A 23,817-nucleotide genomic window follows, 5' to 3' on the forward strand; every position below is an offset into this window, starting at 1 on the left:
CTTTTTTTTTTTATTTTTTTTAAAATGCCTTCGATAGAATTATAAAAGTTGAAAACTGAAGTGTTTTTTTGTATTTTATAAAAGATTAAAAAGTTTTGAAAATGTTAATTTGATCCTAGATTTACTTAATTATATTTTAAAGTGGATTTGATCATTTCTTGGCCAAAGTGGAACAAAAAACAAAACGAAAGACTTATTTAACCCCTTTTATTTTATTAGAAACAATATATAGTCGGAGGAAAAAGGAAGGTTTCATGGGAGACTTGCAGACAAGTCTTTGGTCGAAACGTATATATGCGTATTACCCTATACATTGGTTTTCTTCTGTCAAAAGCAATAGCTCACATTCCCTCATATATACAATCATCCATTCTCCTATTTTTTGCCGTATAAATTCGAAATCGTATTTATCTACCATTGTACTTGCTACCTACTTCAATTTTCCCAACCTAATTCACAGGTAAGAATTTTGGCTCATCTTCTTTGAATATTCAATGTTTAATTCTTTCTACTATGTTTTAGAGCCACCTTAATTCAACTGGAATCTTAATTTTGTAGCTCAAAATATAATATGGTTGATAGATTCTTTTCTTCTGTTTTTTTGGTGAAAATTAAGAAGTTCCAGCTTGAATGATTGGATCACAGTTTAGATAGAACAGAATACAGATGGGTTCCACGAATTCAGTTTTTTTTTCACTCTATAGTGTAATTAATTTTTGTTTGGATTTTGCAAAATTTTCTCATTTCAGTTCAAACCCTTTATGGATTTCTCTCAGCAGACAAATGGGTCTTCGAGATTAGATTGGTGGAAATTTGTATGCAAAATTTACTACGTGTAGATTTTTTTGCTCCAGCTGCAGATTCTTGAGTAGAGATTCTACAGGGCTTTGCTATCATTATTTGATTGAATGGATGTGGAGGGATCAAGTACTTTGTCAGGAAATGGTGCACAATCTGTAGAATCTCGGTCACGTCCAGTTCGACGACATTTGGATGATGGTAAATTCAAACTACAAATCAATTTTGTTATTCCTATGAGAGGTTTTCCGTGATAGTTAAATTCTGTGAAGAGTTTGGTTTTAAGTGAGTTGGAATAGCATAGGTCAAATTACTAATCAAGCTATTTGAGGAAAGGTAGACATGGAAGCAAAGAGCAGAAATAATTAATAATAATGTGGTGCCGGGCATCTACCGTCATACCACAATGATGGCCAAACTATTGCAATCCATAATGGGAAAGAGATTTTATCTACTAATACAACAGATAATATGATATGCCACAAATCAAGAGATTTGCAGCTACTTTAATTTTCAAAAGACATGCAAAAAGCAATAGTGATAGATCTCAGCAATGGATAAACTGTGGAAGTCCTCGAATTTATTCATTATGATTGGTGGAGAGTGCACATTAAGTATGAACTTGAAGATATTATAGATCAGAACAACTTTCCGTCATGAGTATCATAAATTAAAACCAATAAAACAAAGGAGAACAAAAAGCTCTTATGGGTAGAATTTTCTCTCTCAACGTGCCAGGTTCTTTAACGAGTATATTTGAACTAAATAATCAGAAAATTGGAATTGCTGCTGCCAATTGTTAAACCAGAGAAAATTTCTTCTTGTGTTTTCACAATACTTGAAATGTCTCTTTTGTGGGTGTTGCTGATGTTATGCTGGTGATATTTTGGGTGGTGTTGATAGATGTCAACTCTTGAGTTGCGTCAGCATTATGTAGGGTTGTGGTTTGGGATGGTTATTAGTTATTTCTGGTATGTGGTGATGGGGAGTCGATGGTAGTGCTAGTCGTTGATGGAGATTGTGGTTTCTTTGGTTAAGCCTTAGATGAGCTGGCAAGGACTTGTGAGAGTATGATCAATCTGAATTGGGGATGTGATCTGATGCCATCCTTCTTGTATTTATCAAGACCTTTTATGGGACTTTATCCAACTCTTGTAGACACCTTAGGAAAAACTTGTAATCAAGTAATTACACTTGTATGGACACATTTAACAATTAGTTAGGTGAAGAAAATGGAATGTCATTGTCTTACCAGAGGACTTGCTTGATTTCTACAGTAATGGTAAATAAACAAAAGTAATTTTTTTGGTCAGTGAAATAGGAGCATGTGAGAGTGACTTTCCATGAAGGGAGATGTAGTGTCCTCTTCCATACAAAGTAAGAGTTTGGTGTCTATCTGTTGGTTATAAATTCTGATTTTGGATCAAGTTACAGGAAATAAGCTTTCTCAACAGTGTAAAAGCCTTCTAACATAGGTTCCAGTTGTACTTCACTTACTTAAGGTCTTGCCATTGTCGCTAGAGTCTGGGTATGTTTGTTTCTTTAAATAAGCATATAAGGAGGAGAATATGTGAATTTGAGGAGCGCATTATGCCATCTCTCTATAAAATATATAATTGGTTGTGATTGTGACATTGCAACAAGTGATGCATCTTCAATCAAAATATCAAGTTATGATTTTTTCAATTAAGCTTTTGTTCTATATTAATTGGTACTCATCTAGTTGATTAGTTCAGTTTTCCATTGAACTTCTTCATTTCTCTCGGTATTATCATTTATCTCTCAAGCTGAGTGCAATGCAGTTCTATTTGCTTCATAACCTATAAAATACAGAATTAGAGGCTAAATATTGACATGTTTAATTCTCACGTTTGCAGCTGTATATCAGTTTAAACAACAAAATCTCCCAGCATGTAAACCTGTCCTTACACCAGCATGGGTAATTAAATGAGAACAAGTCTTTCTCTGAAATTCCCATTTCTTTTCTAAATCGACAGGGTGTTGTACTTCTCTGACTACATTTTCTTAACAGGTCATTTCGATGTTTTTCTTGATAGGCGTCATTTTTATTCCAATTGGACTTCTCTGTCTTTATGCTTCTGAAAGTGTAAGCTTTTGCTCCTCTGTTGATTAATGCATAATCTGTTTCCTCCATTCCTGATCAATAAGTTTGGCATAAATGGCTGATCAGAAAAGCATTTGCAGGTTATTGAGATTGTTGACAGATATGATATAGATTGTGTGCCAGATAATTTCAAGAGTCAAAAAGTTGCTTACATCAAAGATGCCTCAGTTTCCAAGAATTGTACACGTTACTTAAAGGTGATATTTCATTACGAGTTATGAGCTCGCATCCAAGCATGCCTCTTTTATATATTAATTCTCCTCGCTTCATAAGATATTACCATGTCAGATTTTTATGACACTACATCTAAGCCTTCTTCTGCACATCCAGTGATGATGATGTATACTTTGACTGCTCATTGAAGTTCATCGATGGACACCATTTACTAATTATTATTTTTTAAAAACAAACCAGAACACTTTTCACTACGGAAAAACTTATTTTTTGGCTCATATGTTGAGTATATACCATTTCCCCGGTGATAAAAAAATCTTCAGTTCTCTGGTTATAAGACCTTCTCCACGTCCAGTTTATGTATTAGCCCCTGTTTCGCTTTTTTTAACATAGCACACAGTTTTTCGTTTGCTATTGAGACAACATTAGTAATCTGCTGCTTCTAATGAAATCTACTATGCATCAGAAATCAATTTCGATATGAATTTTTTAATCTTAAAGGCATAATATTTTTGATACAATCTTATATAACTCCCATTCAAACTTAATGTTGAGAATTCTGTACAGAATACCCCAGTGTTCAGGAAAGCGAGCGCTTCATCACTTAAAGCGATGAAGCGATGCGAGCCTTCTACGCTTCACAGACTAGAATGAGTATGTGAGCGCTCATCCCTTAAAGCGTGAAGCGGGGCCTTATCGCTTTTTTCCGCTTCACGCTTCCCTGAACACTGGAATACCCGTAGATTCTCTTCAAAGAAGATATGTATACATATATGGGTTCTGCTAACCTACTGCATGAAGGTAGGTTAACATTGTACCCACTTTTTGATTCACTAAAATATCCCTGCCACCTCATTAAAATAAGAGCTTTCAGGGGCATTTTAGTCTTTCTATCCATCCAATTTTCCTTCCTCCCCATTTTCCACTCATCTCTCTCTTTCTCAGGAATATCCAAATTTTGCTTCGCTTTACTGCAAACTTTTTCATTACAGATTCAACACATTTCCCTGATTGTAGTTTCCTTCTTGATGAACTGTAGATGGAGTTCTTAAATTGTTTTTTTCCCTAGATATTTAAATCAATACTCTTTCAACTCAAGGGTATGCATTTCTTGGCAAATCCAACTCAAAAATCATCTTTAACTCCTCTTCCTTTATGAGAAGCTTAACAGTAAACCCACTTCCAAAGGATACCCGCTCTAAACCCAATTCCACAAAATTAACGTCTGGCTTTTTCATTTTTTAATTTGTTTGTTCTTTGTGTGGATAAGTAATGGAGGAAATATTATATAGCAGTGGAAGAAGTTTCAGTGTGAGGTTTAATTGAGAATCAAAGATGGGAAGGACTGAGAAATAGAAATAAGGGAATTTAGGTAAAAGGACCAAAATGCCCCTGAAAGTTCTTATTTTAATAAGGTGGCAGGGTATTTTAGTGAATTAAAAGTGGGTACAATCTGCTATCTTCATGTAGTAGGTTAGCAAAGCGGTCTCTCTCTATATATATATGTGTGTGTGTGTGTGTGTGTGTGTGTGTGTGTGTGTGTGTGTGTGTGTGTGTGTAGGGTGACAAAAGTAGCCCATGAAAACATGATCACAGCCCACTCAAGTTTGAGTAGGATAATGGCCTGTCCATTATTAACTCAGTCCGTTTTGACCAGCCTTATTCAGGCCCTCTAATAGTTGGTTTGGCCTCTTGGGCTAAATATGTATAGCCAAAATGGACCCATGAAACTATCAAAATATATTTTTAAAAAGACTTTGAAAAGAATTTTTTACATGAGTTTTGTTTGATAATTAAACAAATTATAAGAAAACAAACAAAGAAGCTAAAACTTGGTAAGGAGTGGGCTGGTTGGGCTATGACCCATTATTTAGCTCATCTATATCCCGCCCATCTCAGCCCAAGCAACCTTTGTACGAGTCATTAACACACCCATTTATTAACTCAACCTGTTTTGACACACCCAAATTCTGTCCAACTCACCTAAATTCAGTCCAACTCACCCATTTGACAGTCATATATGTGAGTCTTGCTAACCTACTATATGGTTGTAGTAGCCTAGTAGGTTAGCACTGCACCCATTTTTTTATTTTCACCTCTAATAACACATTAAATAAGAATAATGATGGGGTTCTTTTGTTCTTCCACAAAAGTAAAACCCAAGTCCCTTTCACCACTCTTTTTCTTTTTCCTTCTTGTCATCATTCATGGTGAAAGCTTAAGAAACAGAGATAGCTTTGGCTACTCTAAGAAAATAAAACCAAGATCCATAATCAAGAAGAGGTAACCATTATCTGACATTTCCAACTTCAATCTCATATTCACTTCCACTCTCAGCAAGCTTTTGTGCCTCCTCCGCTTCTTTGAAATGTCAAAATGTTACTAGAAACCCCCAATTCAGTTTCCATATCTGATTCGAATGCATAATATCCAATAACAATACCTCTTCAAACAACAATTTGACCAAGTCAAATGCAATTAGAAAACAAATAGGGAAAAAAGCAAGAAAAGACGATGAAAAGCTATTCCCATCATCCAAGATGGTTTTAATAATTGTTCTTTGTATTTAATCTATTTCCCGATATTATGTTGTTGTTGTTGGTGGAGTCGCCATTGAAGAGGGAGATGTGGAAAAGAGAAGAGGGAAAAGGAGGATTGGGTTTAAAGGTTGGGTGGAGAAAAAGTAAAGGCCCTCCTGTCAGTGTGGTAGTGTATTGGTAATGGCATTTGGAAATCAAGAAATGGATACAATGCTAACCTACCTCGCCTACCTTGACCAAGTAGTTGGTTAGCAAAATCCCATATATACACATAAGTATACTTACATATATATGTTTTATACACACACATACATGTATACTTAAAAATTAATATAAGAATCACGGAAGGTAATATCAAAGGTTTTCTTACGGAAGGGTTGAGGCCATATTTTATGAAGGTGTGTAGTGCAAACTATTGTGGATTAGAAAGTAGAGAAATATGGAACTACAATAGCCAAATACATTACATTGTCATTTATTAAAAAATAGCATATTATTGTCTAAGCAATCAGGTTCTATGATAGATAAACACCAAAGTTGATTCTGAAAAGGCATCAATAACAACATTCTTAGCTGATGCATGATGATAAAGTACATATTTAAAAAATGTCTCTCTCTCTTTTCCTTTTGAAAGAGCTTTACATACCACAAGAAAATAAAAGAAGAAACTGTATAATTTATGTAAGTTCTTTGTGGAATAAGGAAAAGTTGGTAGTCCTTTTCCTCTAATGTACATGTATAACCCAAACTCTTACAATTTCATTCAATGAAAAAAGGAACCACTGGTGTCAAATAGTACAAAATAGTTTCAGTAATAAAATATCCAGAAACTGCTGGCAAATTGTATTTGACCTAAAACTACACTGTGGTGGTGATCTGATCCAGTTGTTCTAGATCTTCAATGTAAGCTTACATTTCCATAAGAAATGCTGAATTAGAAGTGATTTTTACAAGTTATATACGTTTTATATTATCATACATTCACATGTCACTGCATACTTGCTTCATAGGTATTATGTTAATTTTAAATAAATGAGTAAATGGAACTCCAGTAACCTATTAAAATCTAAGGAGACAGTTCTTGCATTGGTAAAGTCACGACAACCTATCTTATCTGAGACGGACCCCGGGATTTGAGCACAACGGGGGGCACCACTATCTTTTGTACGCCAATTACTAACGACAAAGTTCGGCGTATAAGTCTTAAAAAAAATGAATAATAATGGTAGCAAAGTACAAACTTATGTATAATCGAATATCATTAAGTTGATACTAATATAACCAAAGTACAACATCCACTCATACTTGAACTCGACACATTTACATATTTTGAAAGTGGTGAAAAATAGCACCATTGCTTACAATTGCAAATACTTCCTTCTCAAAGTAACAAACTAAACAAAAATCTAAAAGTGCATCGCTAATAGTACTACGTAATTCATCTTTGATGTACTTCATGGATGAGAATGCTCTTTCTATGGTTGTAGTCGCGACAGGTAAAATCAGAGTCAACTTCACAAGTAAATAAGTCTCCACAAGATTTCCCTCAGGCAACGCTTTTGCCAAATCACTAATTCCTTTTAAATTAGAGAACCTAGGGTCACCACGTCGCATGCACATTATGAAAATGTCAAGTTGGTAACTGAGATCTCAAAGTTTCAATTTTCCATACTCATCCGGATATTACTTGGCCAAAGTCATTATTCTTTCCGTATCAAAATTAGCAAATGAATTAGCCGAATTCAAGCTAGCCATACTAACAAACAAGTTATAACTCACGACATCAAAGCGATTTGTTAAGCTCCTAAAGTTGCAAATCAATTACAATTTACAGCATAGAAAAGCTTAACACGTGGGGGATGTGAATAAGTAACGCTAGAAGGTTTACACTTTGACTTTCCAGGAATATACCAAAATATCATATTTAGCACCAAATGAAGTCGACTTCATCCATGAACGATTCCCATCCATCATCTCTCATTCGTTGCAACCTTTCCTTTGTAAGGTCAAGAAACACCCTAGCATTAACGAGGTATAAAGTATATTGAGGTATAACATGTTTGGCATTGTGCCATTCAATCCATATTGCGCATTGTTCATCCAGCAGCATACCACATCATTCCATCTTTACTTTGCAAACACGACCAACCTTTTGCTTTTTTTTTTTAATTTGTGATAAAAATTTAAATGATTGGAGATTCTAGTTTGGAATTTTTCTTTATCCTCTTCATTGATTTGTTTTGTGAGAAGAGGGGTGTCCATTTTTGAGAATCAGTTTGGATTCATGCCAGGACGGTCGACGACCGAAGCCATTCATCTTATGCGAAGACTGGTAGAAAAATATAGAGAAAGGAAGAGAGACCTACATATGGTGTTCATTGACCTTGAAAAGGCCTATGACAAAGTACCGAGGAATGTCCTCTGGAGGTGCTTGGAGGCTAAAGGTGTCCCGATGATTTATATTAGGGCGATAAAGGACATGTACGGTGGAGCCAAGACTCGGGTTAGAACGGTTGGAGGTGACTCGGAACATTTCCCAGTTGAGATGGGGTTGCACCAAGGATCAGTCCTTAGCCCTTTTCTATTTGCTTTGGTGATGGATGAGTTGACGCGGTCTATTCAGGAGGAGGTCCCATGGTGTATGTTATTTGCAGATGACATAGTACTGATTGATGAGACGCGGGATAGAGTTAATGCGAGGTTGGAGGTGTGGAGACAAACGCTTGAGTCCAAAGGGTTTAAGTTAAGTAGGACCAAAACAGAATATTTGGGGTGCAAATTCAGTGATGCGTTGGATGAGGCAGATGTAGAAGTGAGACTTGCCACACAGAGCATCCCCAAGAAAGAAAGTTTTAAGTATCTTGGGTCTGTAATACAAGGAAGTGGTGACATCGATGATGATGTCACGCATCGCATTGGGGTTGCTTGGATGAAATGGAGGCTTGCCTCTGGAGTCTTGTGTGATAAGAAAATTCCACCTAGACTTAAAGGTAAGTTCTACAGAGTGGTAGTTAGACCGGCCTTGTTGTATGGAGCGGAGTGTTGGCCAGTCAAGAACTCACATGTTCAGAAAATGCAGGTTGCGGAGATGAGGATGTTGAGATGGATGTGTGGGCACACTAGGAGTGATAAGATTAGGAATGAAGTTATCCGGGAGAAGGTGGGAGTGGCCTCTGTGGTGGACAAGCTGAGGGAAGCGAGACTGAGATGGTTTGGACATGTGAAGAGACGGTGCGCAGACGCCCCAGTGAGGAGGTGTGAGGGGCTGGTTGTAGAGGGTACGCGGAGGGGTAGAGGTAGGCCTAAGAAGTATTGGGGAGAGGTGATTGGACAGGACTTGGCTCAGCTTCACATTACCGAAGACATGACTCTAGATAGGAAGGAGTGGAGGTCGCGTATTAAGGTTGAAGGTTAGTAGGGCTAGCGTATTGTCTATCCTTGCAAGGGTAGGGGTTGTTAGCGTGTGTAGTAGTCCTAGTCTTGCACTTGCAGTTCTTGTCTGTGATATTTATAGCCTTATGTTGTATAATGCGTTTCACTTCTCTCATTGTTTGTTGATGTTACTGTCTTCCTTTGTTGATTGTATACTATCTTTCGTATTGGATGGTATGTATATACACTGTTTTCCTCGCCTTTTACTTGGATTTGATGTACTTGAGCTGAGGGTCTTTCGGAAACAGCCTCTCTACCTCGCACGAGGTAGTGGCAAGGTCTGCGTACACTCTACCCTCCTCAGACCCCACCTAGTGGGATTTCACTGGGTATGTTGTTGTTGTTGTTATTGATTTGTTTTGTGTTTGGAAATTGTCTCTGTGCAGGTGCCCCAAAATATGAAAGCTCCAATTTACATCTATTATCAACTCGATAACTATTACCAGAACCACAGAAGGTGAAGGTTCTTTACTCCTTTGTTTCATTTTTCTTTTTCAAGTACCAATTTTTGCTGGTAATACAAATTCATGGAAGATTGGTACTACTGGCATTAAAATTAGTTGGTTATCAAGATTTATAAGTTCCTCTCTCTTTTTATTTTTATTTTTATATGTATGTAATATAGATGCTTTTCTCAGTTATATCATATTCTTGTCACATTATATACTAGTTGTACCATTTGTTTCTTCTCTATTTTATTTATTCCTCTTATCCTTCTGGAGTGTTGTCTGCATTTGTCATCACTTTTTCCTCCGTGTGAAGTCAATTTTGTCATCTATCTCTGTTAATTGTTCTTTTCTGACTTAGCTTGGCCTTGTAATCCAGGTACGTCAAAAGCAGAAGTGATAAACAGCTTTTACATGGATTACAGTACAATGATACAAGTTCTTGCAATCCCGAAGGCGAAAACAATGGTCTCCCAATTGTTCCTTGTGGTTTGATTGCATGGAGCTTGTTTAATGACACGTATTCCTTCTTCAACGGGGCAGATGCTATAAAAGTCAACAGGAAAAATATTGCTTGGAGGAGTGATCGTGAACACAAATATGGGAAAGACGTTTATCCATCCAATTTCCAGAGCGGGTCTCTAATTGGTGGTGCAACATTGGACCCTAACATCCCTGTAAGGCCTTAGAACAGATGCAGCAATTCTGGTTATTCTTTTCTGTTAAATGAAACATATGGAAGTGCTTACAAAATTGTTAAATCAAGGGATATTAATTTAGGAGCAATATTTCATTTTAGAGTCAATATCTCTTCTTGAATCCCAAGACTAAAGAAGATGGGCAAGAAATGACCAATGGAAAATAGGTATCGTTCTTAATACATTTGAATATTTTCCTGGATGAACGTGTACATGAGTCACTACTAAGGACAAATATTGATCATTGAAAGCTCTTATGCCTCTATACTGGATTCCCGTCCGCATGTTGTGAGTCTTTTTTTTAAAGTTTTCACATCTCTGTTTTGTCTGATGCAGTGTCTTGATTTATATTACAAAAATAATAACACTGAATTTGAAAGTTCTTGCTAGGTTTCGTTCTTAGAAGTGGCCCTTGTGATGTTCCAGTCATGACCCGAGTCTTTATATCACTTTTGTTGATTTTAATACTTTCTTAAGGATTGGAATTTTAGCACTTAATTTGGTTACAGATTCAATCCGATGATTTAAGCATAAATTTTGACCTCAACATTGTGTTTGTTGTCTTCTCTTTCAACTATACGGATCTGACTTCTAATTGATTCTCTTCTCTAATGTGTCCTTTTTCATGGATCTTATCTTCAATTGGAATGGGATTGATGGAATCAATCAGCTAAGTGATCAGGAGGATCTCATTGTATGGATGCGTACTGCTGCTCTCCCTACCTTTCGTAAGTTATATGGAAGAATTGAAGTGGACTTAGAGGAAGGTGACTTAATTATGGTGAATCTTGTTAACAACTACAACACGTACAGTTTTGGTGGAAGGAAGAAACTTGTTCTTTCAACAACCAGCTGGCTGGGAGGCAGGAATAACTTCGTTGGGATGTCCTATGTCGCTGTCGGTTCCTCATTTATCTTCCTCGCTTTTGTCTTCTTGTTACTTCATGTGAAAAATCCAAGGTAAACCTTCAATATACAAATTAGTTCTTCATGACACCGTTTTACATGTGCCAAAATTCTGTTCTTTACTCATATATGCTTCATGCTGTACAGTGAAGGCAACCTTCCTGCCCCTTCCCTGCAGGCAATGTAAATATATCCTGTCTTTTCCTCTAGACCATTTAAGAAGCAGACAACTTCAGAGAATGCTGTTTTGCATTATGATAGATCTATCATAATGCAAAACAGGATGCCAGTTGTACTAGTTAAACCAACTTTTTTGGTTATATTTGTCTGTTTGCAAATAAGAACTGATAAGAAGAAAATACGAAGAGCAAAGCAAAAAATTAAAAATTAGACGTACCTTGAAAGTCCAGCAACATTTTGAGAAACTAAAGAAAAACACAGGAAGATGAAGAAAGTTTGAAGGATCATAGCAAATAGATGAAGCGGCATGAAAGCCACGTACATTGATGCGGTGGTTGGACAACACGTGAAGAAAATAAAGTTAGGGTCAATAATTAAAATGACGAAAATACCCTCTGTTGACATGTTGAAGCAGGCATGTTGATACCCAAGTATCTACTCATGCAAAAACACAAAATCCTATTGACCCAACAGTCCGACCAGGTGGACATTTTGGCTTCTCATAGCAGGTGCTTCTTAGTATAGTTCCTAGTGCCTTCCAGCCTTTTTCTACTAGATAGATATGACTGTCCACCCCAAACTTACAGAAAGATACGAAAAACTGAAGAACTTAGTTGTGTTATAAATTCCACCATGTTTTTGCGGACAAGGTTCTATTAGCATCACAAACAGTTACTAATTCTCCGTTTTCTTCCCATATGAATCATAGACTAGTTGAAGAATTGCAGTAACATTTCGTAGTTGGTCCCTGATCAACCCAGGAGAAAATAATTGACCACACCTCTGTTCCATTTTATGTTTACGTGTTTTATTGTGGCCGAAGTAAGAAAAATTAAAGAAATCTTTTAACATGTTAGCCAAGTATATGCAAAATATCAAAATTACCCTTTAAGGAGTGGTGGTGAGATTTCCACATGCATTTTCATTTCTCTATCCTTACAAAAGAATAAATTTTATATCAAGTGAATCTCACCAAGTCATGTCACTAAGGGGTCATTTGGTAGGGATTATTAGGAGAAATAGTCCATGTATTATGTATGGTATTATTTAATACTATGTTTGGTAGTAATTTTGGGCCTATGAATAACTAATCCATGGATTAGTTATACACTCTACATGGTATTATAGGATGTATAACTAATACCTTCCATTTGGTGGTATTAGCAATACATAGGATTTATCCATGTAAAGACAAAATTCCACCCAAATCCTTTTAATTATTTTGTTTATTTTCTTGATTTCATGTTTTATATTTATACTAGTACATTTATTTAAATAAATTAGCTTACAAATTTTATTAGTTAGAGAGAGTTGTTTTGTTGCTAAATAAATCCAATACAAATCAATACAATATTTGAAATGTGAGTTGCTTAATAATTGCTAATTGAAAAGGCAAATATATCACCACATGACGTTTGTGATCTTAACTGAATGTATTATTTGTTGATATATATGTGATTTTCTAATTATTTGTATTTTGAGCAATTTATAAAATTACATACTTATTAAAACTACAACTTGCAATTTTATGTGTAAACATAGATGTTTATTCGATTTTACTATCGTTTACCTTCTTTTTGGTTTTAAAAGTAGATGGTCTATCTTTTTTAAATTGAAAATTGATGTTTTGTAAGTGGTCACTTAGATCTGATGCTCTTGAGCTGAGGGTCTCTTGGAAACAGCCTCTCTACCTCCACGAGGTAGTGGCAAGGTCTGCGTACTATTTACCCTCCCCAGACCCCACCTAGTGGGATTTCACTGGGTTGTTGTTGTTGTTGTTGTTGTTGATGTTTTGTAAGTGATCAATTTATTAAGATGACAATTATTTACCCTCAAATAATTCAAGTGAGAAAATAGCAAACATGACAACAAAATTGTTTTTCTCCTAGCTAGTTAGAAGGCCACAAAAAAATAATATTGTCCGGGGGTTATTTTTTTTTTGATAAAAGTTAAGGTTGTATTCTTCAGCATTAAGGGTACGCTGGCTACCTCCAAAAAGTTACAAGTTGAAACCATAATTACATAGATCCTAGGAAATCTACCAACTGTTCTACTTCTTCTATACCATCTTCTTTACACCAAAAAAACAACATGTTAATGCAATTTTCTTTAAATTTCTGAATAGAGTTAGTAATATTCTCATGACACCTAAGGTTTCTTTCTCTCCAAATAGCCCACCAGACACAAGTAGGTACTATAGACCACCATCTTTTTTGGGTCTTGCTCCCCCCCCCCCCTCCTCATCCAGTAGCTCAAAAGATCAGCAGTATGTTCTGGCATCATCCAGGGCTCTTGAGAAATGCTGAGAACCATGCGCCACACCTGTACAGTAACCCTACAGTGTAGGAATAAGTGGCTGTTAGTTTCTTCCTTCTCATGACAAAAAAAACATCTGGAGACAATCTGGAAGCCTCTTTTCTTGAGTTTTTCCTGAGTGAGACATGCCCTTCTGATGACCAACCAGGTGAAGCATTTCACCTTGGTTGGGATGTTGCCCTTCCATATTTGTTTCCATGGGCCAAGAATTCCCCCAGACTGAGCCATGATCTCCCTCTTTTACAGTCTACGCACAGAGAGCTTACCATCAGAGTTATGTTTCCATCTTATACCATCTGCTTTTGTAGTAGGGCCTGTGAATTCACCCAATTTGAGTAGCAATTCAGCAATTCTATCCACTTCCCAATCATTTAGATTTCTCTTGAAAGTGAGGTTCCATCCCTGAGGGGACCAAATCTCAGCAATTTTAGCCTCAGGATTGGTACAAAAAGAAAAAAGATCGGGGAAGACCGAGTTTAAACACTCTTGTCCAATCCACTTGTCCTTCCAAAAAAATATTTTGTTACCCTCTCCCACCTTGACCACCAAATTCTCATTTAGACTATCCCATAAATTTCTGATTGATCTCCAAACTGAAACCCCATACGTGCTATCTACTACATTAGACACCCACTCCTCGGTCTGCCCATACTTGTTGAGAATTGCTTTTCTCCATAATGCCTGATCTTCAACCACAAATCTCCAAAGCCATTTAGAAAGTAAACTTTTGTTCTGGACCCTCAGATTTTTTATGCCAAGACCTCCTGTCCTCTTGCTTATTAAGGCTGTCTGCCATTTAACTAAGTGTATTTTTTTCCCTTCTTTGTTCCCCGACCAAAGAAAATCACGCCTCAATTTATCCAACCTTTCTTCTACCTTTGCTGGTAAAGGGAAAAGTGACATAACATATGTAGGCAATGCATCCAGAACTGAATTGATCAGAGTGACTCTTCCTCCCAGAGATAGATAGTTTGCCTTCCACTTAGCCAACCTCTTCTCTGTCTTCTCAATGACCTTGACCCAATTACATAAAATAGAAAATCCCATAGTATTTAAGGGTATAATTGAAAAGAAGCTTTTTGTAGAGTTCTAATCCAAACACAAGATTATGTGGAAAACAATGATCCAAACACTTGATAAGAAAATAAATCCTGCATTACTAATGCATGCAATAATAATCCTTGCATTACTAATCCCTGTGTTATATCTTTGTACCAAACGACCCCTAAGGGTAAAATGGAGATACTATAAATAATTTCCGAAAAAGAGATAGTGTTAGGATTCTTAGAGAAGGATCGAGTCACAGGACGATGAACAGGAAAATCTAAATCAATTGACTTTGACTTTCCCTTGCCTTTGTTCGAATTCCTAGATCGACCTATTTTTGTATATAACTTCAGCTCATTGAAGGGAGACTGAAACCTTAGAGTTCAATGAAGAGAGAACTCCGATCTCTTGCTTTTTACTAAAATATGACTTACTGTTTTATTCCTCAAAAGCCCCTTTAAATAGGAGTCTTATTACATCAATAGCAAGTCTAATTCTTATGAAAGTAGGAGACCTAAATCCTATTCCAAACTAATAACTATAACTTAACCTAATCTTTATAAAACTATGAAATATAAACCCTATTCTAGAATAATAAATAAAGCTACTAAAAATATAATTAAATACTTAATTTAAGGACTTCCAATTCATCCACAACAGATAGGTATTCAAATTTTTTTTTGAATAGACTTAAAAGGGAAGTGTGTCACACAAAATGCGACCGGGGTACCTTTCTGGTAGTTGAGCATATCATTAATTAACTAACTGAAAAGGGTTCAGTAAAGGTTTTAAGGATGTAAAGTGATTGAGAGGGAAAGACTTGTATTGTATTGTTCTCTTTGAATTTAATGTTTTAAGTTAGCTTTCAACTAGTAGCAAACCTAATGTTTACTTAAAATGTGCTTGCGATATCAATTGCAATAAATAAAAATCAATCATACACATCATTTCAGAATAGTGACTATTAAGTTACTAGAAGTCCAAAGAGAGATTAAGTTCAACAACAACCAGTTGTAACATCACCGACCTTTTGGAAAGGAGCTTGGAGCTAAAATCAAGAATAATAATCTTCAAGATGAATCCTTTTTTAGGATTCTATTCTGCATATTATAATATGTTCATATAAAGTTATAGGTAACTTACTCGGCTACCCTTATGCCAATAATATCAGAAATGCAAGATGACATATTATCCAACTTTCTACCTAACTGTTGGAATTCATAAAATGAAAAAAAAAAAATACTTATGGCTGATGCATTGCGGTTTCACCCAAAACTTTGAATCATAATTGTATATTTTAGGTGGGGGCGGGGGGTGAGTATTTGCAGTGGGTTGCAATATTATGACCAGTGTTCAGAACCAACACGTTGATGATCGAAAATCTAGAACCAGAGCTGAAGTTTTTAAGTGGGTATACTTTCTGATATGTTTTGTCCAAAACTCATCTTCCGGTGAACTGTTGATCCTCCACTGAAGCAGATGGATGTTCATCTTTAGAGGGTTAAAAGATGTTTATGACAGTTTAAATTTCCATAGCAGATTATATGGTTCAACAACCCTCATTATGAGTTCTTCAAATCTTCATGCAGATTGGTAGCCTTTCTAAGGCCTTGACTTTTGCTCGGCACGCCTGATTAATAATTATAATTTTGAAGCTTTCTGTACTCCACCAACTTAAAAGCTGGAGTTCTGCTGTAGGGATCTCATAATAGTATGGTTTAAGCAATTTTCATGTGCTGCATGATGGTTTACCTTTTCTTTTTTTTTTTGTGTGTGTGTGTGTGGAGGGGGGAGGAGGGGTTGTTCTATGCTTTCATTTTTTGCCAAAACTTTTGACTGGTAGAAATTTCTACTTGTGCAAAAACTATATGCGGTTGCCAATTGAATTTGCACGTGTATAAATAATATTGGAGTGATAAACTTGGTCTGGCAGAGAACAAGACCAGACCCAATCTGAATTCTGTGGTAGCTTTGTTACCTGAATACTTCTATAGGATTTTCAGTACCAACTATTGATTAGGCTGATACGATTAGTAAACTTGAAGCTCATTAAAATATGTCTCCTGTAACAACAAACAAAATTTTCCATTGATGTAATTATTGGTCGCCCATGAAGAACCAAACAATTACACTGTGCTGGAGAGGGGCTGCCAATTTAATAGTCCCAGCTCAACAAAAGAATATTGCTTGCTGAGTGGCTCAGCCCTGCAAACTGACACAAGTTTGCAGGTGGTTTTAGCAGTGGAAGATAGAAAATTGCAAGGATAATAAGTATTGGCTGAAGGGAGGCTAGGAAAGGAATTTCTTTCTATTAGAGTGGGTGACTTGTTGATAGGGTTTCTTAACTGTTGTGTTTAGTTCCCTCTGGATAAGTAAGAGTTGCTGACAACTTGACATATTGCTAGCTTTTAGTTTTTTTCGTTCCATATCATCAAGATGGTTTTAAATCTGCCTCACCTCAAATGATTAGTATATTTTGATGTAACATTTGCTCATTTGTTAACCTTGTGATGGCTGTTTATTCTTCAAGGTTATAAATCCCATTAAAGTCATTGTTGTTCAGCCTTTTCAGCATGTCAGGACTTTGATTTTAAGCTCCCTTTTATGCAGGTCTTATGGGGATACAAATTTATCTTGGAACTGGAAAGGCATGTCAAACTAGAAGGCATGACTATTGCTAAATTACAAATTTGGCTTCATGAAGTAAGTGAAGTTTATTAATGAGAACAACAGAATATCTTCTAAGTGGTTGCATTTTGTTCATAAATTCTATGGTTGGGTGTTGGAATCATAAGCCCAAACAATTGGTATATCATTTCAGTTACTTGTTCTGGCATGCTAATACCTATGTGTATCTTTGAAATGCTTTAGCAAAATCCCTAGCTACTGTTGGCTAAGCGTGTAAAAGTTAGCTAACTAGCTATTTAGTGTATGTATTTGCAAGATGAATCAGATAATTATCTTCTTTTGCTATTCACATGCTAGATGGTCAGTGAAGTATAGGTTGATAAAATCAAATGGTACGTGATTATGAGTTTCTGCAATCTTTGAAGGTTTGATGTTTGCTTGAATGACTAAATCCTTCTTATGGTAGTGAATCCAAAGGTATCGGAGTTTTTTGGTTGGTGAAATGTTCCGGAAAATACTCTTTCTAGGAAAACAAATTCTTCAAAAAATAATAGATGAATGACCTCTTTGGTGAGAGTAGGAAAAGCAAGTTCTATAAGTGACATTCCGTGCTAATTGTCTCTTCATCACCCTCCAACCCAACTTCTCTACCACCCTCGCCACCCCCATCCTAAACCTACCTGCCATATGGTTTTCCTAGATGATCCTGGGACAATATTTTTTGCTAATTACTCACCAAACACTAGAAAATAAATAAGAAATCACTCATTTTCCAAGGATTCTTTTTTTCATGGAAAACCTTTTCGTTCGTACCAAGCACCCCTGATGTTATGTTTTATGTTATTGAATGGTTTCTGAAAGTAGTTTCATGGTGGAATCTTATAATGTTTGCATACCTAAGTCCTTCGTTATTTGATAACACCATAGAATGTATGTTATCTGTGCAGATGGATTTCCAGAACAGTACCTAGTCCCCGTATATAAACGAAAGTCATCAGAATTTTTTCAGAGGAAAAAAAGTAGATTATACAAGTGTAAACAATTCCTACAATTGGCCAATTGACTTGATTTGTTAGTCAGTTAACTTTATGGTGATAAGTTATGTAGCATATATTGCTTTGTATTTGTATTAGTCCATTTATGAAGAGTCTATTGTTGGTGTTAAAGAGGTCTATTTTGAATATTTAGTGTCCAATAATTAGTACTATTTCCTTTCTAATTCATTAAGGAATGTTACATATACCTCCAAAAAGAAAATAGTTATGAGAATGAAATAGTTTAGTACATTATAACTTTATACTTTAACATAAAATGAAATATATTGACATACACAATGCATTTAGAACAAAAATGGATCTCCTTATGTAATGATGATTGATAATTAAAATTGAGTTTCAAAATTAATGTTTCTCCTATAATTAGACCATAGTGTATGTGTTGATGAATGTGTAAGCAATAACAGAAAGTAAAACAACATATAAAACTTTCTTGTCAATAAGAAGTTGACCACTTCTATATTCTTCTTCTGCAATTGTCTCTAATTTTGGAGCATTTGAAAGCCTTCGAGGACAAATAAATCGTGCTGGTGCAATTTCTATAACATTATGAATATATCCCCTTGCCATGCAGTATTTTCCCCCCTTTTTTTTCCTTTTTTTTTTTTTGGTGGGACCGAAAACTTGTAGGCAAAAAAAAAAAGTTTCTGCTTTTGCTTGATTTTATTGTCAAGAATTTGAGATTTGATGCTCATTTATATTATATAGTAGGTTGATTGAGTATGTAAATGTAGGGTTGGGAATTATTTCTTATTAGCGATAAACCGAGAAAATAGATACTACTCGTTTTATTGATGAATTAATGGTCTCTGTATTATTTTGAATACTGACCCATAAAAATAAATTCACACCATAAAACCATGGTCAAATGTTGTTTGGACTTTTTTTGGTTGAGTGTCTCATTAGTCATTAGTATTCTTGTTCCCCCTAACAATTATGCTAAAATCTAGGTTACCGATGCTAAGCTTCTTTACACCTCAATTTTTTATTACTCTGTTCGTTTGTATTTATTTGTCCACTTTATATTTTATCCGTTCATTTAAAAATAATAATTAATAGACATTTTACTATAATAGTCATATTAATTGATATATAATCTTAGGCCTTAAAATTATATAATTTGGATAATAATTAATTACTTGATATATTAAAAAGAAAAATATATTTTTAGAATAAAAAAATTAAAATGAATATATATATATATATATAAAATACGGAAGAGCCTAAAATATCCTTGAACTATTGGAAACGGTACAAAATTACCCTCCATCCACCTATTGGCTCCCAAATACCCTTGTCATTTATCTTTGAGTCCAATATTGACTACTTTTATAACATATTATCATTTAAATAATTTTTTTAAATATGTAGTGACCATCTATTGGATACAATTTAATTACTTAAATTAATTTACAAACTCACCCATTATTAATTATATCCAATCCAAATTAATTAATTACACCCACCTCAAATTACATTTACCCCACCGATTAAAACAAATACACTCTTCATTCCAAACATTTTACTTCCTCTTTCAACCTTCTTCCCCAATGTATTCACTTACAATCTCAAAAAACACTACCTAAATTGATTAGTGTTTTTCGAGATTGTAAGTGAATATATTGGGGAAGAAGGTTGGAAGAGGAAGTTAAATGTTGGGAATGAAGGGTGTTTCACTGTTTTGTTTTAATCGGTGGGGTAAATGTAATTTGGGGTGGGTGTAGTTAATTTGGGTTGGGTATAGTTAACTTGAGTCGGATGTAGTCAATTTGAGTTGGGTATATTTGGTAATTGGGGGAGTTTGTAAATTAATTTAAGTAATTAAATTGTAACCAATATATAGATGATAGTCACGTATTTGAAAAAAAATATTTAAATGATAATTCACTATATACGAGGTCTATATTGAATCCAAAGGTGGATGAAAGGGTATTTGGGAACCAATATGTGGATGAAAGGGATATTTGGAAGCCACTAGGTGGATGAAGGATAGTTTGCATCATTTCCAATAGTTTGAGGATATTTTAGGTCCTTTTTCATAGATAATACAAAGTCAAATGTAGACAAGATGATATGAGACCTCTCTAAGGCCACCATTTAGGGGCGTATCTAGAGGGGGTGTCATGGGTTCACGTGAACCTTTGCTCCCCTCTCTAGATCATATATAGTAATGCTATATTTTTTAAAATATATTTAAATAAAGATGTGTGAACCCACGTTCAAAGTATCATATAATAATACTATGATGATTGGGTGCACCTCTCTAAGTGAGGATAGATATTTAAATCTTATATCTATCTTGTTTTTTTGAGTAACACCTCTCCAAGTGGTTATCTGTTACACTTCTGGCGTTTCAATTAATTTTTCTTTTGGTTTTTTTCCTTTAAGCTTTCAAAATATTTAAGTGTGTTACATTGAAAATTTCTAAAAAATTAGTACTGTAAATTTTTTATATAATTAAATCAAATGTGTATATTAAAATTTAAAACTAGTAGGATTATAGATTTTGGACCTATAACTTTTAAAATTTAATGGTTCATATTAAGAACCTAAAAGTCAAACCTATCAAATTTATATTTAAAACTGTATTTTTTCGTAACTGTGCACCCATCTTGTCGAAATTCTGGATACGCCTTTGCGGCACCATTTATATTTATCTTTATTGACATTTTTCTTTAATCTCCCCTGTTTTCTTAATTAAAGTAGAATAATTGAATGTAATTAAGAAAGCAAAATACATGATTGGAATTTGGAGTGACTTCTCAACTCTTCATTAATAAATATAATAATTAATATAATAACTTATACACAATAAATTAGTATGATTATTAAAAAAATTACAATTCCATTCATCTTTTTATTCAAATTTTTGACATTTTTCTTAATTTTTTCTATGTATAATCTATATATATATATAAATCTGAATCTAGAATCGCTGATGTGGCATGCCTCTAAGGGCTAGAAAAATATTTATCTTTTTTGTGGTTTTTTTGACCATTTTTCAATTTTAAAATACAAAAAAAACACTTAAATATTGAAGATAGTCACAATTAAAGTCATTCAATTATAATTACTCTAATGTACGTTATCTATCTTTTCATATTCGTATGTTACTAATTTGCTAACTATAAATACTAAAGCAAATGGCATACACTGCACAACATTCTGTCTTTTTTCATTCATAATTTCCTTTCAATTTTTCTTCTTTTTATTTTGCTTCTTTTCATTTGAAATTGAAACTCTTTTTCCAAGAAGTTTCTTTCTTCTTTTTCCCTTTTTTGAAATTTTTTTTTATTTATTTTAGCATTATTAGTGTTGTCTCCACAATTATTATCTTTGTATGTAATTTTCATGCCTAATTTTTATTTGTTAGAATATGGGAGAGAGCAACATATATATGATCTTATTTGTGAAAGGAACTCGTCATAATCAAACTTGAAGAATATCAATCATTAGCGATATATCAAACTTTATCTACATGTATTTTTCTGTTGCAAGCTTGTATATAGTTATAATGTGAATTCAATTTTTCTTCTTTTTATTTTGCTTCTTTTCATTTGAAACTCTTTTTCCAAGATGTTTCTTTCTTCTTTTTCCCTTTTTTTAAATTGTTTTTTATTTATTTTAGCATTATTAGTGTTGTCTCCACAATTATTATATTTGTATGTAATTTTCATGCTTGATTTTTATTTGTTAGAATAAGGGAGAGAGCAACATATATACGACCTTATTTGTGAAAGGAACTCGTCAGAATCAAGCTTGAAGAATATCAATCATTAGCAATATATCAAACTTTATCTACATGTATTTTTCTGTTGCAAGCTTGTATATAGTTATAGTGTTAATTCAAATGTAACAAATTTTATTTTTCTAGGATAAATGCCCTGTTTTAAATTTAAGAAAAAAATATTAATTTTACATCAAATTATTATTATTATTATTATTATTATTATTATTATTCACAAACAAAACCTCTCCTTATACGATTTCTAAATGCTCCCAAAATAAGTAACATATTAAAAAATATAATTATTTCTTTCATCCCAAAACAAATGATATATGAATAAAAATAAAATCTTAAAGAATATTCTTGAAGCTCCTCACACTTCCTATAAATTTTTTAGTTTTGACAAAGTTTTCTTCTCTTTGACAAGAGAGATTTCTTTAATATAAGAACTCTTTGTGTAGTATAAATCACTGGTCTTGTCCCCAATACGATCCTACTCATACTCAATGTATCATACCTCACATACTTCTCATATTACTCCACTGAACTCAACCATCTTAATACTAACAAAACATCATAACCACACTAGTCATTTACCTTACTCTCAAACTTTCACTAGTATCAAAGTCTTTTAAGCAACACATTGTCGCCTTCAAAAATTATGAACCATGGCTCCCTTTATTTTCATTTAAGCGTTCCATGACAGATAGGAGTCACACTTAAGACTGATAGAACTAATTCAAAATCTATTCAAAATCTAAAAGTAATTTTCCATCGAGGTACAACAATTGAATCACACCCAAAGTCAACTTCACACAAACTTTCACATACAATATTTCAACTACTATTCCAAACCATCACATAACTCATTCTAAAACTCATAGAAATCCTTGGTCACTCAAATAATTATGTATACTATAAGCTCATAACATTTATTTACCATCCAATGTCTATGCAATGCATCACAATAGTTTGTGTAGTATCATCAATAGGGTAGTATCAATCTAACTCGAAATCCTTAATAATCATGTAGAATCATATCATTTTGTGCATCCACAAGTCAATTATAACACCTCGGATTCAGAAAAGGGCAAAGCAACAGTTTTCAGGAAGTTGCAGGTGCCAATTGATGATGGTCAACCACGGCCCGTGGTAGGGACCACGGACCGTAGGTGTGGTCCGTGGTTGGTGTTGACATCCTTTGAAAGGGCGCAACGTCGTGATGACTCACCAAAAAATAATAAACAGTTTAAAGAATGAAAGAATTTTAAAAAGGGTAAAGGGATTTAAAGAGAGTCGCCACCTAATTTTAGGAAAACTAGGAAACCAATTAATTAACTTAATAAAAATGTCTACGAAACCAAAGATTCTAGGTAAGTGATTCAAGTTATTCCGAAGGGAAGGTATTAAGCATCCTTCGAAATCCACAATTATGGATCCTGACTGAATTCATTTTTTTCAAATTGAGGAGGAGATAAAAACAAATATACAAGTATAATAAGCAAGTGATATACACAAGTAATAAAATGAAACAATAATATAAGAAACGGCCTAAAGCTTGACTAACATCGATATATGCAAAATAATGAATAAAGAATATAATTCGAATTTCATTCGCATAGCTTTAATGGGAAGCAATTCTGTGTACATGTAAAAACACTTAATAAAAGTATTAGTAATAAATAAACATGAATAAAAATATATGATCAAAGCATAACTTAAAAGCAAAAACCCGTCTTATTAAC

At 34.4% G+C, this 23,817-nt stretch overlaps 1 protein-coding gene across 5 annotated transcripts; it reads left to right on the top strand.

Annotated features, from left to right (window-relative positions):
- The first annotated feature begins 234 nt into the window (after positions 1 to 234).
- Positions 235 to 17,360, top strand: LOC125842250 (putative ALA-interacting subunit 2). Of its 5 annotated transcripts, none has more exons than XM_049521510.1 (9): positions 235 to 460; positions 777 to 999; positions 2,676 to 2,737; positions 2,831 to 2,905; positions 3,004 to 3,120; positions 9,456 to 9,526; positions 9,895 to 10,192; positions 10,884 to 11,173; positions 17,273 to 17,360. In XM_049521510.1, the coding sequence occupies exons 2-9, from the start codon at positions 909 to 911 to the stop codon at positions 17,322 to 17,324; spliced, it is 1,056 nt and encodes a 351-aa protein (XP_049377467.1). In that variant the 5' UTR covers positions 235 to 460; positions 777 to 908; the 3' UTR covers positions 17,325 to 17,360. The 5 variants fall into 5 exon arrangements, with proteins under 5 accessions (XP_049377467.1, XP_049377469.1, XP_049377470.1 ...); XM_049521512.1 differs by having other exon boundaries at positions 780 to 999; XM_049521513.1 differs by having other exon boundaries at positions 840 to 999.
- Positions 17,361 to 23,817: the final 6,457 nt, after the last annotated feature.

This window comes from Solanum stenotomum, chromosome 10 (genome assembly GCF_019186545.1).
Source record: "Solanum stenotomum isolate F172 chromosome 10, ASM1918654v1, whole genome shotgun sequence".
Lineage (NCBI taxonomy): Eukaryota > Viridiplantae > Streptophyta > Magnoliopsida > Solanales > Solanaceae > Solanum > Solanum stenotomum.

Bases quoted from the DNA above. Each gene is read 5' to 3' on its own strand.
- LOC125842250 (XM_049521510.1), top strand. From the start codon at position 909: ATGGATGTGGAGGGATCAAGTACTTTGTCAGGAAATGGTGCACAATCT. The intron at 2,738-2,830 runs GTAATTAAATGA...TTTTCTTAACAG, and splicing joins CTGTCCTTACACCAGCATGG to GTCATTTCGATGTTTTTCTT. The intron at 11,174-17,272 runs GTAAACCTTCAA...CCTTTTATGCAG, and splicing joins CTTCATGTGAAAAATCCAAG to GTCTTATGGGGATACAAATT.